The 12,961-nt window shown below is 40.2% G+C and overlaps 1 protein-coding gene across 4 annotated transcripts in view; it reads right to left on the bottom strand.

Moving 5' to 3' along the window:
- Positions 1 to 12,685, bottom strand: part of nfx1 (nuclear transcription factor, X-box binding 1) — a 79,872-nt gene extending 67,187 nt beyond the window's left edge. For 2 of the 4 annotated variants that reach the window (XM_048551652.2, XM_048551660.2), the window contains exons 1-2: positions 12,485 to 12,685; positions 7,556 to 8,653 (exon numbers count right to left, since the gene is read on the bottom strand). In XM_048551652.2, the coding sequence (XP_048407609.1) occupies positions 7,556 to 8,653; positions 12,485 to 12,515 (1,129 nt within the window). In that variant the 5' untranslated portion in view covers positions 12,516 to 12,685. The remainder of the gene's footprint in view (positions 1 to 7,555; positions 8,654 to 12,484) is intronic. The other 2 variants (XM_048551670.2, XM_048551674.2) reach the window with 1 other exon arrangement.
- Between the last annotated feature and the right edge of the window lie 276 nt (positions 12,686 to 12,961).

Below are 12,961 nucleotides of genomic sequence, written 5' to 3'. Positions count from 1 at the left end.
TTATTCAATTGTAATATCGTTACATCTGATTCCAGGTTCTCCCCCTCAAACTGCTGAGTAAATTCTGTCATTAGGGATTGGACAAGAAAACAGAGCTCAGCTTTTGCTGGATTGAACAATGTGAGTATGTTAGAAAATTACAGTGCAACACAGTACCTGCTAAACAACAGAAAAGGGTATGATTGATATGAGTGCTGCCATTGGCATCTTCTCATCTTAAGAATGGAATACATTTTAAAGCAATTCCAAAACATCCTTGAGATATTCCAATTCAGCACATTTAATTGCTTCTAGGATTATAAAATTACTAATCTGTAACGTTTTTATGTGGCAAGTTTCTCTACAAGTATAAAATTTGGCAAGGCATGGCAGTAGCGGAGCAAGCCAGGCCTGTGAATTCAGAGGCAAGCATGCAAGTTGAAAAATTTATTTCTACAGAATAGGGTGAATTGTGGTTGACACCAGATAAAGTAGCTATAGAAGTCACAGATAACAAAATGTGAAGCTGGATGAACACAGCAAGCCAAGCAGCATCTTAGGAGCACGAAAGCTGTCCTTTCAGGCCTAGACCCTTCATCAGAGAGGGCTTTTGTGCTCCTAAGATGCTGTTTGGCCTGCTGTGTTCATCCAGCTTCACACTTTGTTATCTCGGATTCTCCAGCATCTGCAGTTCCCATTATCTCTGATCATAGAAGTCACAGGTTGTTTTAAAATTCATCTTGTTTACTAATTTCTTTTAGAAAAGAATATTTACCAGTTCTACAGTTTGGTGTGTCTATATGACTAATTATACAGTACATGGTTGACTCTTAAGCACGTGCTCAGCAGGCTTTTGGAAACAAGCTGGATGATGGAAAGGTTGACAGAATGGTGCAGGAAGGTACGTGGCGGAGCTGCACCTTACATTTCCACCACCGCACTTTTTACAAGCTATAGATTGGTGTCAAATTGGCCATCTACTTGCTCACAGAATTGGGTGAAATGGCAGCAATTAAATAGCACTTTCTTTTATGCAGCTAAATACTTGCAGAGATGGGAAGACCATTCAGTGAAACCAGAAGCTTCTGATTGAGCACATCCTTGACAGAAATGTTAAATCAGAATGTTGCCTCAGTTTTCACAGTGGACAACACTGTAACCATTCCCACATGTAATGGGTAATGTAGAGGTTATTTTGACAAGAGAAGAAACTTAAAACAATCACCATCACTAGGGATAAAGTATTGGGCAAGCTAATAAGATTAAGGCAGACAAATCCTAGGTCCTGATGACCTCCATCTGAGGGTCCAAAAGGAAATGGCAGCAATGTTGTTGGATGTATTGGTCATATATTCCAAAATTCCCTTTATTCTGGAAAGGTTCTAGTGGATTGGAAAAAAAAATGCTAACAAAATGCCTAAAAAGGAGGGAGGCACAAAGTAGGAAAATACAAACCAGTTTGTGTCACTGGCGCAGTTGGGAGATTGTTGGAATCAATTATGAAGGAAGTAATAAAGGAAATTTGGAAAGTCAAAACATAGTCATCATGGTTGCAGGAAGGGTAAAACACGTTTGACTAATTTGCTGGAGTTCTTTGAAGGTGTAACAAACAAAGTGGATAACTGAAGTCCTCTAAATGTAGAAGAGAAAACTAAGTGTTACTGGCACTTTATGAAGTAGCACGCAATAACCAGGAGAAATTATATACCTGAAATACAAGAATTTTACTATATTATCAGGATCTTTTCAATGCGTGAGTCGTCAGTTTGATTTGATTTATTACTGTCATATGGACCAAGGTGCATTGAAAAGTGCTATTCTACATGTTTTACAGGCAGATTGTACAGTACAAGCACATCAGGGTAACAGAACAGAACTCAGGATACAATGTATCAGAGATAATGGGAACTGCAGATGCTGGAGAATCCAAGATAACAAAGCGTGGAGCTGGATGAACACAGCAGGCCAAGCAGCATCTCAGGAGCACAAAAGCTGACGTTTCAGGCCTAGACCCTTGGGCCCGAAACGTCAGCTTTTGTGCTCCTAAGATGCTGCTTGGCCTGCTGTGTTCATCCAGCTCCACACTTATTGTATCTATAGATACAATGTTACAGCTGCCAAGAAGGTGCAGAGAAAGATCATATCAATATTAGAGGTCCTTCAGATGTCTGGTAACAGCAGGGAAGAAGCTGTTAAGGGTGTGAGCGAGGAGGGTCTCTACTGGTAAGTTTTACTTAAGGCAAAGTTGAGCTTCTTTAACTGATTTAAGCTGTAAATAAAGTTTAACACTGATATATATACCCCTACGTTACATTTTGATGAGTGTGTGTTTTTACATTGATTGTGGACCTCAAATCAACTGGCACACCTCCTGGACCCACAGGTGGTGTACAACAAGTTTGTTGTACATCTCGACTTCCAGAAAGCATTTCATATGATGTCACATAAAAAAAACTTAATACACAAGATCATAGGGTCAGAGATCAGGTATTAGCTTGAATAGAGCATTGTTTAACCAACTGAAAACAGAATTGGAACAAATGGGTCCTTTCCTGGTTAATAAGCTGTAACTAGTAGGGTACCACAGGGCTCAGCCAAGTTTAGTGACTTGATACAGGAATAGTATTGTAGCCAAACTTGCAGATAACACTAAAATAGATGGGAAACTAAGTTGCAATGAAATCAGAAAATAAAAAATGGATGTGCAAAGGCTAGGCGGGTGGACCAAAAGTTGGCAGATAGTGTTCCACTTGCATAATCCAGAGGTTATCGATTTTGATTGGAAAAAAATAGTAAATGGAAAGAAACTTCAAACTGCTTTGGTGCAGAGGAATCTGGGTGTCCTTGTGCATGAATCACAAAGCTAGAATGCAGGTACAGCAACTACTAAGGGCAAATAGAATTTCTACATCTATTGCTAAATGAATGGAGGTGTTATTGAAGCTGTACAAGGCTTTGAGACTGCATCAGGAGTACTGTGCGTAGATTTAGCCAATTGAGGAAGGATGTAATTGCACTGGAACTGGTTCGAATAAGGTATTCTGGTTAATTCCTGAGGCGTAAAACTTGCTTTGAGAGATTGAGCAGTTTAGTTCTATATTTATAGGAGTTTGGAACAATGAGGGGAGATTAATGAAGTATGTCAATCTTTTTTAGCAAATTACAGAAGTAAACATAGAACAATATTTCCCCCAGTAGGGCAATCTTAGATGACAGGTCATAGTTTTAGCTAAAAGGTGGTATATAAAACAGATAAGGAGGAATTACTTCATTCACAGGGTCATGAATCTGTCGAATTCACAATTCCAGCGTGGTGGATGCTAGGGTACTGATTAAATTTAAGGAGATCAATCAACAGATTTTGATAATGGATTGAAGGGTTATGGGGAAAGGTAGGAAAGTTAGGTTCATGGAGTCAGACTCACAGCATGGCAACAGACCCTTCTGACTAAATCATCCACACCAAAACAGACATCCCAATCTGACCTAGTCCCATTTGCCAGCATCCTTCCTGTTCATGTTTCCATCTACAGGCCATTAAATGTTGCAACTGCACCAGGCTCCACCACCACTTCCTCAGGCAGCTCATTCCATGCGCGCATCACGCTTTGCGTGAAAAAGTTGCCTCTAAGGTCCCTTTTAAATCTCTCTCTCTCTTCCCCCCCCCCCCCCCACTTAAATCTATAGCTTCTAGTTTTCCCCTACCCTGGGGAAAAATACCTTAGTTATTCCCCCCCACCCACACACCTCATGATTTTACAAATCTCTACAAGGTCATCCCTCAGCCTCCAATGTCCCAAGGAAAAAAGCCCCAGCCTATTCGGCCTCTCACTATAGCTCAAATCTTCCAATCCCAACAACGTACTTGTGAAACTTGAAAGGGTTCAGAAAAGATATACAACATCCTTCCGATAGCAGGGAGACCAGAATTGAACACAGTATTCCAAAAAGTGGCCTAACCAACGTCCTGTACAGCCACAACATGATATCCCAATTCCTATACGTTAAGCACTGGCCATTGAAGGCAAGCATATAAAGTGCCACCTTCACCAATCTGTTTACCTGTGACAATATTTTCAAAGAACTATGCACCTGCATATCCAGGCAACACTCCCCAGGGCCATACCATTAAGTGTAAAAGTCCTACCTTGATTTGCCTTACCAAAATGCAACAGCTTACATTTATCTAAATTAAATTCCATTTGCCACTCCTTGGCCCATTGGTCAATCGAATCAACATCTCGTTGCACAGAGATAACCTTTATTAACCACTACACTAGACTTACTAACCATACCTCCTATATTCACATCCAAATCATTTATTGAAATGACTAAAAAAAAGTGGACCCAGCTCCAATCCTAGTGGCAAACTACTAGTCAGACCTCTAGTCTGAAAAACAACCCTCCACCACTACCTTGTCTCCCACCTTCAAGCCAATTTTGTATTCAATTGGCTAGCTTGTCCTGGATTCTGTGTGATCTAACCTTAATATTCAGTCTACCGTGTGGAACTTTGGCGAACAACTTGCTGAAGTCCACGTAGACAGTGTCTACCATTCTGCCTTTGTCAATCCTTCAAGTTAGCAAGACAAGATTTTCCACATATAAAGCCATGTTGACTCTCCCTAAATCAGTCCTTGCCTTTCCAAACGCATGCCCGCAGAATCCCTTCCAACAACACTAATGGCAGGCTCAGCAGTCTTTAGTTCCCTGGCTTTTCCTTGCCACTTTTCTTAAGTAATGGCATCACGTAAGCCAACCTCCAGTCTTCCTGCACCTCACCCGTGGTTATTGATGATACAATTATTTGAGCAAGAGGCCCAGAAATCTCTTCCTTTCCAACATCTAATACATCTGATCAGGTCCCAGGGAGTTATCCACCTAAATGTGCTTTAAGACATCCAGCACCACCTCTTCTGTAATATGGACACTTGAGCACATCACTATTTATTTCCCCCAAGTTCTCTTGCTTCTATATACTCTTGTACAGTAAATATTGATAAAAAACTCAGTATCTTACCCATTTCCTGTGCTTCCACACAGACAACCTTGATCTTTAAAAGGAACCCTATTCTCTCCCTAGTTACCTTTTTTCCCCTCAACACATTGTAGAATCTCATTGGATTCTCCTTAACCCTAATTTGCCAATGCTATCTCAATTTCCCCTTTATGCCCTCCTGATTTCCCTCTTAAGTATACTTCTCATGCCCTTATACTGCTCTAGGGATTCACTTGATCCCTGCAGTCTAAACCTGACATATGCCTCCTCCTTCTTGACCAGAGCCTTAATAAAACTGGCCTTCCTCCAACTTAGAACTTGAACTTTTAGATCAGGTCAATCCTTGACCATAACTATTTTAAAACTAATAGAATTGTGATCACTGGCCCCCAAAGTGCCCTCCCACTAACTGTACAGTCAATACCCCTCCTTCTTTCCCAACAGAAGGTCAAGTTTTGCTACTTCTGTGCTAGGTATGCCCGTATACAGAATAAGATGTCTTTTTAAAAAAAGATCACCTATGGCTTTAATTTAGACTTTAAACAGTGAAATGAAATATGACAGTTGTAAGAGTGAAAATAAAACAAAGGAAAGAAGTAGTCAGGTAGGTTGGAACATCAATGGGCAAAAGAAATGACAAAAAGCAGAAAGGATAACTTTCTGGGCAGATAAAGAAAGTCAGTTGATATTAGGGTAATGCCACTCACTTGTACTACCAGAAGCGGCGACTGGCCCTTATGAATTGGCCTCTACAGTCTCAAAAGATGAAATTCAAAACAGGAGTGACATACACCTTGGGCGCATTCAATCATCTCCCAAGGTGGATGTGTCAAAAATTGAAGTTAAACATTTTTTAAAAAACAAACTTCTTAAAATGACAACTTTTAACATGGAGAAATCCGAAATCACGCAAATACACAGTTAGATTTACAGGGTCATTGAGGGGGTTTAAAAGAAAGGACACAAAACTCTGCATGCCACTGAAATCAGTTACCCTTCATCCAACAAGGGACAGCTCTGTCCCCAAAAGGTTTTAAACACACTATGCTTATGTAGAGGTTCTCTTCAATTCTTGATTACAAAGGAAACGGTCACGTGTGGCAATCTCTACACTGCACCCATCTGAGGAATTTAGACTCACCGACAGCCACATTTGAAAGTTCAAATTAACATGCATGTCTGGACTCTTGAAGCTGCCATTGGTCGTAGTGATGATAAAGTTTAGATGGTCAAATCAAAGTGCTGTGACTCCAAGCTTTAACCAGAGCCTTCCCTACATACTTTCTTCTTGCAACAAAGTATCAACTGGGCACATGGTCTGATTAGTTGAATAATGGCAACACATGGCTAAGCACACAGAGTGGTACAGAGAAAGTCACGAGGCATACACTTGGAACCACGCACAAACCATCTACTTCAAGATCCTATACGAGTGAAGCTATACAAAATAATTTCAAAGTGCCTTACACTTAGAAGCACTGGTCACATACTACAAAACAAAGAGAGATTGCTGTTTTCAAGTATTGTCAAATTCCTTTTTTAAGTCACTATCAAATCTGCTTACATCTCCCCTTTCAGGTATTGCATTTCAGATCAGAACAATAGAATTAAAAAGCTGTCGCCTCTAGTTATTTTGCCAATTGCTTTATATCAGAGCTCTTGATTACCAGACTTCCTTCTGAAAATAGTTTATTCCAATTTACTATAACAAAATCCACTGTAACTTGAAAGACTTCCAATTACCCTCAACATTTTGCCTTCTAAAGAGAATGCTGTCAGCTACTCCTGGCTCAAGTCCCTCACTATTTCAGTAAACGTCTTCTGAGTTGTCACTTAAGCATGTCACATCCTAACTACAGTGTAGCGCCCAGCACTGAGTATAATTCCAGTTTAGGTATAGCTAGTGTTTAAAGGATTGAGCATAACTTCCTTGCTGTTGTATTCCATTCCGCCAACCTTCACAGATTTATGTACAAGCACCCAATCAGTTCTCAGCTCCAACATATTTAGACATTTGTAATTTAACTTTAATTATTACTTTTCATACTTCCTACCAAAATTAACCACATCTGCGTCTAATCATTTCAGCAAATTTTTGCATGTTAATTACAATCAATGATCAGTAAAATGCTTAACTATAACTACAAATGGCTCAGAATCTCTCAATCCTGGTGATGAAAGCTCCAGCCTGCTGACATTGACTAAATAATTTAGCAAATTGTGAGGATTTGTTTTGTCAAATTTTAAAATTTCACTGTTTCTCAAGTCCATTTTGATAAAAATAGAAACAAAGATGCACATTGCTCGAATGAAACAACTTTTGATTTGACAACCTGCATTATTCTCATTTCTCCATGACACTGGAAGCAATTCCAAAGATGAATGTTTGCATTATATAAATCTTTTTGGAAAGGGGGAGGTGTTGAGACAAGATGAAAGAAGAGATTTAAACAATCCCTAAACATTTCAACTGTAGAATTCAAGAACTTGTCCACAATACAAAACTTGTTTATTCAATAATTTGTTAAAATGTATTTAAGAAATTTTAAAATCAATGAATTAGTTGGGGAAGCTCACCTGTGTGAGTCTCCTTGCTCTTGTGAACTTCCATCTGTTTTTTCCAAAACGTCTTCCTTCCTGAATCAAAGGATTTCTTTTGCAGATCAAAGGATTTTTTTTGTAGATCTTCTGGTCGTTTTCTTCTTCTTTCTACCTCACTCATTTTCCATGTTTGTGTTCGGTGGGTCAAACGATCCTGTAATTTAGGATTCACACTCTCCTCATTGAAGTTAGTCTTGGTATCGACTACTGAAGCAGTCATGGCAAAACTTGAGCCTGTCCTAACATTGTCTGCAGTCGAAACTCTGTATGCTTCATGGTCAGAGTACACTTTGCCCCAGGTGAATTCTCTCTGGCTATTTCTATTTTTAAGAAACTTTCTCTGTGACTGGTCATTGCACCTTTCATAATTTTTATCCATTACAGAAGGTTCACAAGTGTGTTCTATTTGGTTAGCTTCTGGTGGGCTCATGTTTTCAATTGTTACGTTAGTCTTTTTTCCAAATGTTCTACCATCTTTCTCAAAGGTAAATTTTCCTTGGTTAACCATTCCTCGATTGTGTTTATACATGTGCAGGTTAACTTTCTTTGGTTTGGCTCCAGCCCGACTTTCTGGTGCTCTCCAATTTTCTTGGTCCGAATTGTGAATCTTTCTGTGCTCCACCCATTCTGCCCCTACCTCCACTGGGTCTTTCTGTGTGATATCCTCTACTGAATTTTTTTCAAATAACCTTGCCTGAAACAAATTTCCAACGGTTTCCTGCTGTGAGTCATTAGCAAGTGGTGTTTCTCCAGAACAAGACTTCTCTTCTCTTACACGGTGCCGTCGTTGATTTTGAAAACTATGCATACCTGCTTTATTCTGGTTAGTCCTGTGCTCTTCACTGCCTGCCCTGGAATCAGAGGCAGGGTCTTCATTATAATGATTCCTTGACTGCTGAGAATACTCCCTTTTGTGGGTCAAACCAGAGCGATAGCTACGAAATGGCCGCTGCTTGGATGATGATACATTTGTGTTATTGTTCCTGCTGAAATCCTCTGGTTTATTTTTTCTCTCTGTTTCCTGCATTTCTCGAGGGATAAAATCTGCAGCATCTGGATTAAGCTCCAGTCCACCTGTTAAACACAAATGCATAACAATTAAGAGATTAATACAAACTGCTGAAAAATTGTCTGAGTTTCCTCTTAAAATCTGAACAGTATGACCATTAATAATGCTGAGAATAACTGGGAAGATCCCACATTCAGAAGCTTTCAGAATAGAAGCAGACAAGACTTTCAGCCAACATCTGAGTATAAGACAGGATTTATTTGCACACTAGTAAGCAATAAGATTAAAGAAACATGAGACAAAATTTGCTAGAAGACAGAAAACAGAGTACTGAATAGTCATTTTCCACAATAGGGCAAAGTAGACAGTAGTCACTATTTGATGCACTGCTTTTTTAGATAAAGTGCACGTGGATCCAGTATTAAGCTGTAGTTTTAGACAAGTAAAATGAACGCTCACAAGATAATTCCTACCTGAAAACTCAGTTTAACAAGATAGTTTAACAAGATCTTTATTTTTCCAATTTTCTTGTTTTTATGTAATATGGCTAAGCAGGTGTCATCTAATCTAATATCTGACCAAAACCATCAAAATATTGATCATAATTACCCTTATAACCAGAGTACCATACAACTTCAAGGAACAGCTCTTGTGGTACTGATTGTGTCTCTACCGCTGAGAGAAGAGACCTAGGTTCAAGTCCCATCTGCTCTAGGTGCATAACAACATGAGCTAGTTGATTACAAAGTACTGACAACTTCAAGAATTTTCTCACTTCACGTATGCTGTAGGTTAATAAATTATCATGCGACTTTTGGAATACATGGAAAGAGAAGCTTTTGAAAGAACAAAAGCAGTTTAAGAGGGTGTTAGCTGCATCCAAAGGAACCAAAAGAACATCTTTTGATGTGAACGATAAGATTGCAAAAGCAAAGATGCTTTAAATGACTCCAATAACAATTTTGCCTGCTGCGATCAAAATGGGTAAAATAAAGTTAGGAGAGGCAGAAGCAATGGCAAACAAACTTAAAGCGGTGCCTTTCTCAAACAACACACGAAGTGTTGGATTGAGGCAATTGCAAGTGATCAGGAATCTGTGCTCGTGGAACATCTGCATCCATACACTGTTTAGTGCCTCAAATTAAGGTGAGCGGAGGGGGATGATGCACACAGATCAGCTTTTGCACATTATACATGGACAAACTGTATTCTTGAAGCCACTGTTCTATCTTTGAACATTGGCTATGAAACTGAATTTTCAGTGAATTATGGGACAAAACTACTCACATGAGATTGCATGGTTGGACATTGCGCTAATGCTTTTCTAGCTATGACAGGCCATAAGAGAGATGTGCATACCCAAGTGAAAACAGTTGCTATCAGCTATTTGGATTTGCTGCATGATTTACAGGAACAATGCAACAAAAGAACTGAACAAAACTATTCAAAGCACTGCAGGTCACACCAATTGCAAACTTCATCCAGCACTCACTTCACGAGTGTCTATTTGTACACCTGTGTGAAGCCATGGGATCTGAATACTGCATGCTGTTACCTGTTGTCAAGATAAAGGGAACTTCAAAAGATTTTTGGAAGTGGGGAAATTAAATGAATTAAACGCAATTTTGTAAATGAACACAAAAATTCTTCAATGGTTAATCATAGTGCTCACGAAGCAAACTGCATTTTGTAAGAGTAATCTGATGAGGGAGAACTATGACTCGCTCCCCCAATTTTCCAAGTTTCTTCCTGACAATGAAATCAAACGTCTCATTTCTGTAACGAGCAATTATCCCAGGCACCTGAAGGTGCACTTCATCTCATCCGAATGGAGGAAACTTATGTAAAGTTTGACTTTCTCCGATATCTTTTTGAAGAACTGGATTTGCGCACATCTGAAACAGAACTGTTTTCTGAAATTTCATCAAAACAATTTTTAAAAAGAAAAAAAAAATTCCACAAGTTCTCTGACAAGATTCTAACTCACTCTACAAATTCACTGGCATTGTACTGATCACATTGAAGGTGATGATTTCTTTTGTAAACAGCATTTGAGAGAAAGGCACTTGTCTACATCAGGCTGGATATCGATCAACCCTGAATGTCACTGCACAACTAAACCCCAAAAGTATTAAAAACTGCTAGATTTTGATAGATCGGTGGCATGCGAGTTTTGAGAAGATTTGTAGCTCAGGTTGAGGTTCTGGATGTAAGTTTGCTCACTGAGCTGGAAGGTTAGTTTTTCAGACATTTCGTCACCATTCTAGGCAACATCATCAGTGAGCCTCCGACGAAGGCTTCGTCAGAGACTCACTGGATGTTACCTAGAATGGTGACTAAACGTCTGAAAAACTAACCTTCCAGCTCAGTGAGCAAACTCACATCCAGATAGGTGGCATGTTGTGACTCAGTCTGTCACATTAGGTTCAGTAAAACAACTGTTCCACAAAATAATTTAGCACCAAACTCAGATCTTCATATATACTTTTATCTTATATTTACCTTTAAAAAAGGTTAACTTCAACAGTAAAATACCAAATGTTACTACATGTAGGTCTCATTTTGTTGAGGTCAAGTGGCATGGTAAATTGTGTCAAAATCATGTCACAATATAACTTGTGAAGCACTGATCTAAGATATCTACTAGCATTCCAGCTCAATATTCAGTAAATCCACCAGATGTAATGGATGATCATAGCTCCAATAACACTCAAGGCAACTGATCAAGTGGCCAACTTGATCAGCATCTTGTTCACCAATTTAGGCATTATGTGGCCCACTAGCTACTTAGTGGAAGCAGTGAGTACTGGCTGCAGGATGCACAGAAAATAACCAAAACTGCTTCAACAACACCTTCCAAACTAGCAACCAGTCAGGAGGACAAAGGCAGACAAAGGCAAACGGAAACACATTTTCTGCAAATTCTCTTTCAAATCACATGTCATCCCGATTTGGAACTGTATCCTCCAGATTCTTTGGATTAAATTTACTAATTTCTACACAAATTTTTATTCTCCTTTTTTGGTGAAGGGTACAGACACTTTTCAGGACATTCAATATTCACCATAAATGCAAGTAAGTGACTGTTACAAGAAATTATATTAACAGAATAACACTTGACAAGTTTGTGCTTATAACCTGAATCCAAAAACTGTAATACTGCATTCATATTCAGAATTTAGTAAATAGACAACATACTTTATTTTGCTTGCACCCATGACACTCCCTTGCCATTTGAAGGTCGACTCATGTGAACTCCAATGGATCAGAAGGGATTAACTAAACTTTGGAAGTAACAACTGCATACACCATGCAAGGGGCAAACTTATAAATACATTTGATCGGACAAATAGCACACGCCTCCATCACACACGAATGTGGGAAATCCTCAATTCGATCTTTACCCAGTGACGCTATTTGGTTCAACTTGTTTAAAGGAAACTAAGAATTCACAGCAAAATAAATTAAGATGGCTCAATCTAAACAGTCCAGTGATATTTATAGTCTTCGAGCCTTCTCCCACCTTAACAGTACATCCTTCTATTCCTTTCCTGTTTACTCACACTGAGGATTGAGATTTATGAATACCTCATTAGAATTATTAACAATTTCCCGATAATTAAGGAAATAAGTTATTAATCGTCATTTTGGGATCCAGTTATTTAAGGCTCATCCATCAAATTCGATCATATTAAAGACTGTTAAGTCGCCTCGCACACAAGCTCGGAAGATTTTAAACGACCGGAACCAAAAAGTTCCTTTACATGACACCATCACCACCCACAGCCACACTGGACACGGTGCCGAATGAGGCCTAGCCAGAGGCGGCGAACACCTGATCACCTCCAGGCCCAGGCTCAGGCCTCACCCTCTCTGCCCCCGCTACAATAAAGTACCTGGGGGCTCTCCGGCCCTTGGGGCAGCCATCGTGTTCCCGCCGCGCTCATTCACATTGCCAGTAAACAGTCAAGGCCAAAGGCCTCCTCAACATCCGACCGAACAAAAACCCCAAATCCACCAGCAACTGAAGGACAGGAACTCTGACAGAAAATAAAAGACAACCCCGGTCCCAACTACTGCGCATGTGTCTCATTCACACGGCGTCCACATTTCAAGCCAATAGAAGCAGCCAGGGCGGAGCCACAGGGGTCTCCGCTCCCGGAGAGCCAGGAGAGGACGGTGCTCCCTCCGGCCACAGGGGGCACTGCTTCCGGAGAGGCGGGCGTGGACGGTTCCCCCTCCGGCCACAGGGGGCACTGCTTCCGGAGAGCCAGGTGGGGATGATGCCCCCTCCGGCCACAGGGGTCACTGCTCCCGGAGAGGAGGGAGTGGCGGGTTCCCCCTCCGGCCACAGGGGGCACTGCTCCCGGCGA

This window comes from Stegostoma tigrinum, chromosome 2 (assembly GCF_030684315.1).
Source record: "Stegostoma tigrinum isolate sSteTig4 chromosome 2, sSteTig4.hap1, whole genome shotgun sequence".
Taxonomy (NCBI): Eukaryota; Metazoa; Chordata; class Chondrichthyes; order Orectolobiformes; family Stegostomatidae; genus Stegostoma; species Stegostoma tigrinum.
Note: the sequence above shows the minus strand (reverse complement) of the source record. Positions and strands in the feature narration are given on the sequence as shown.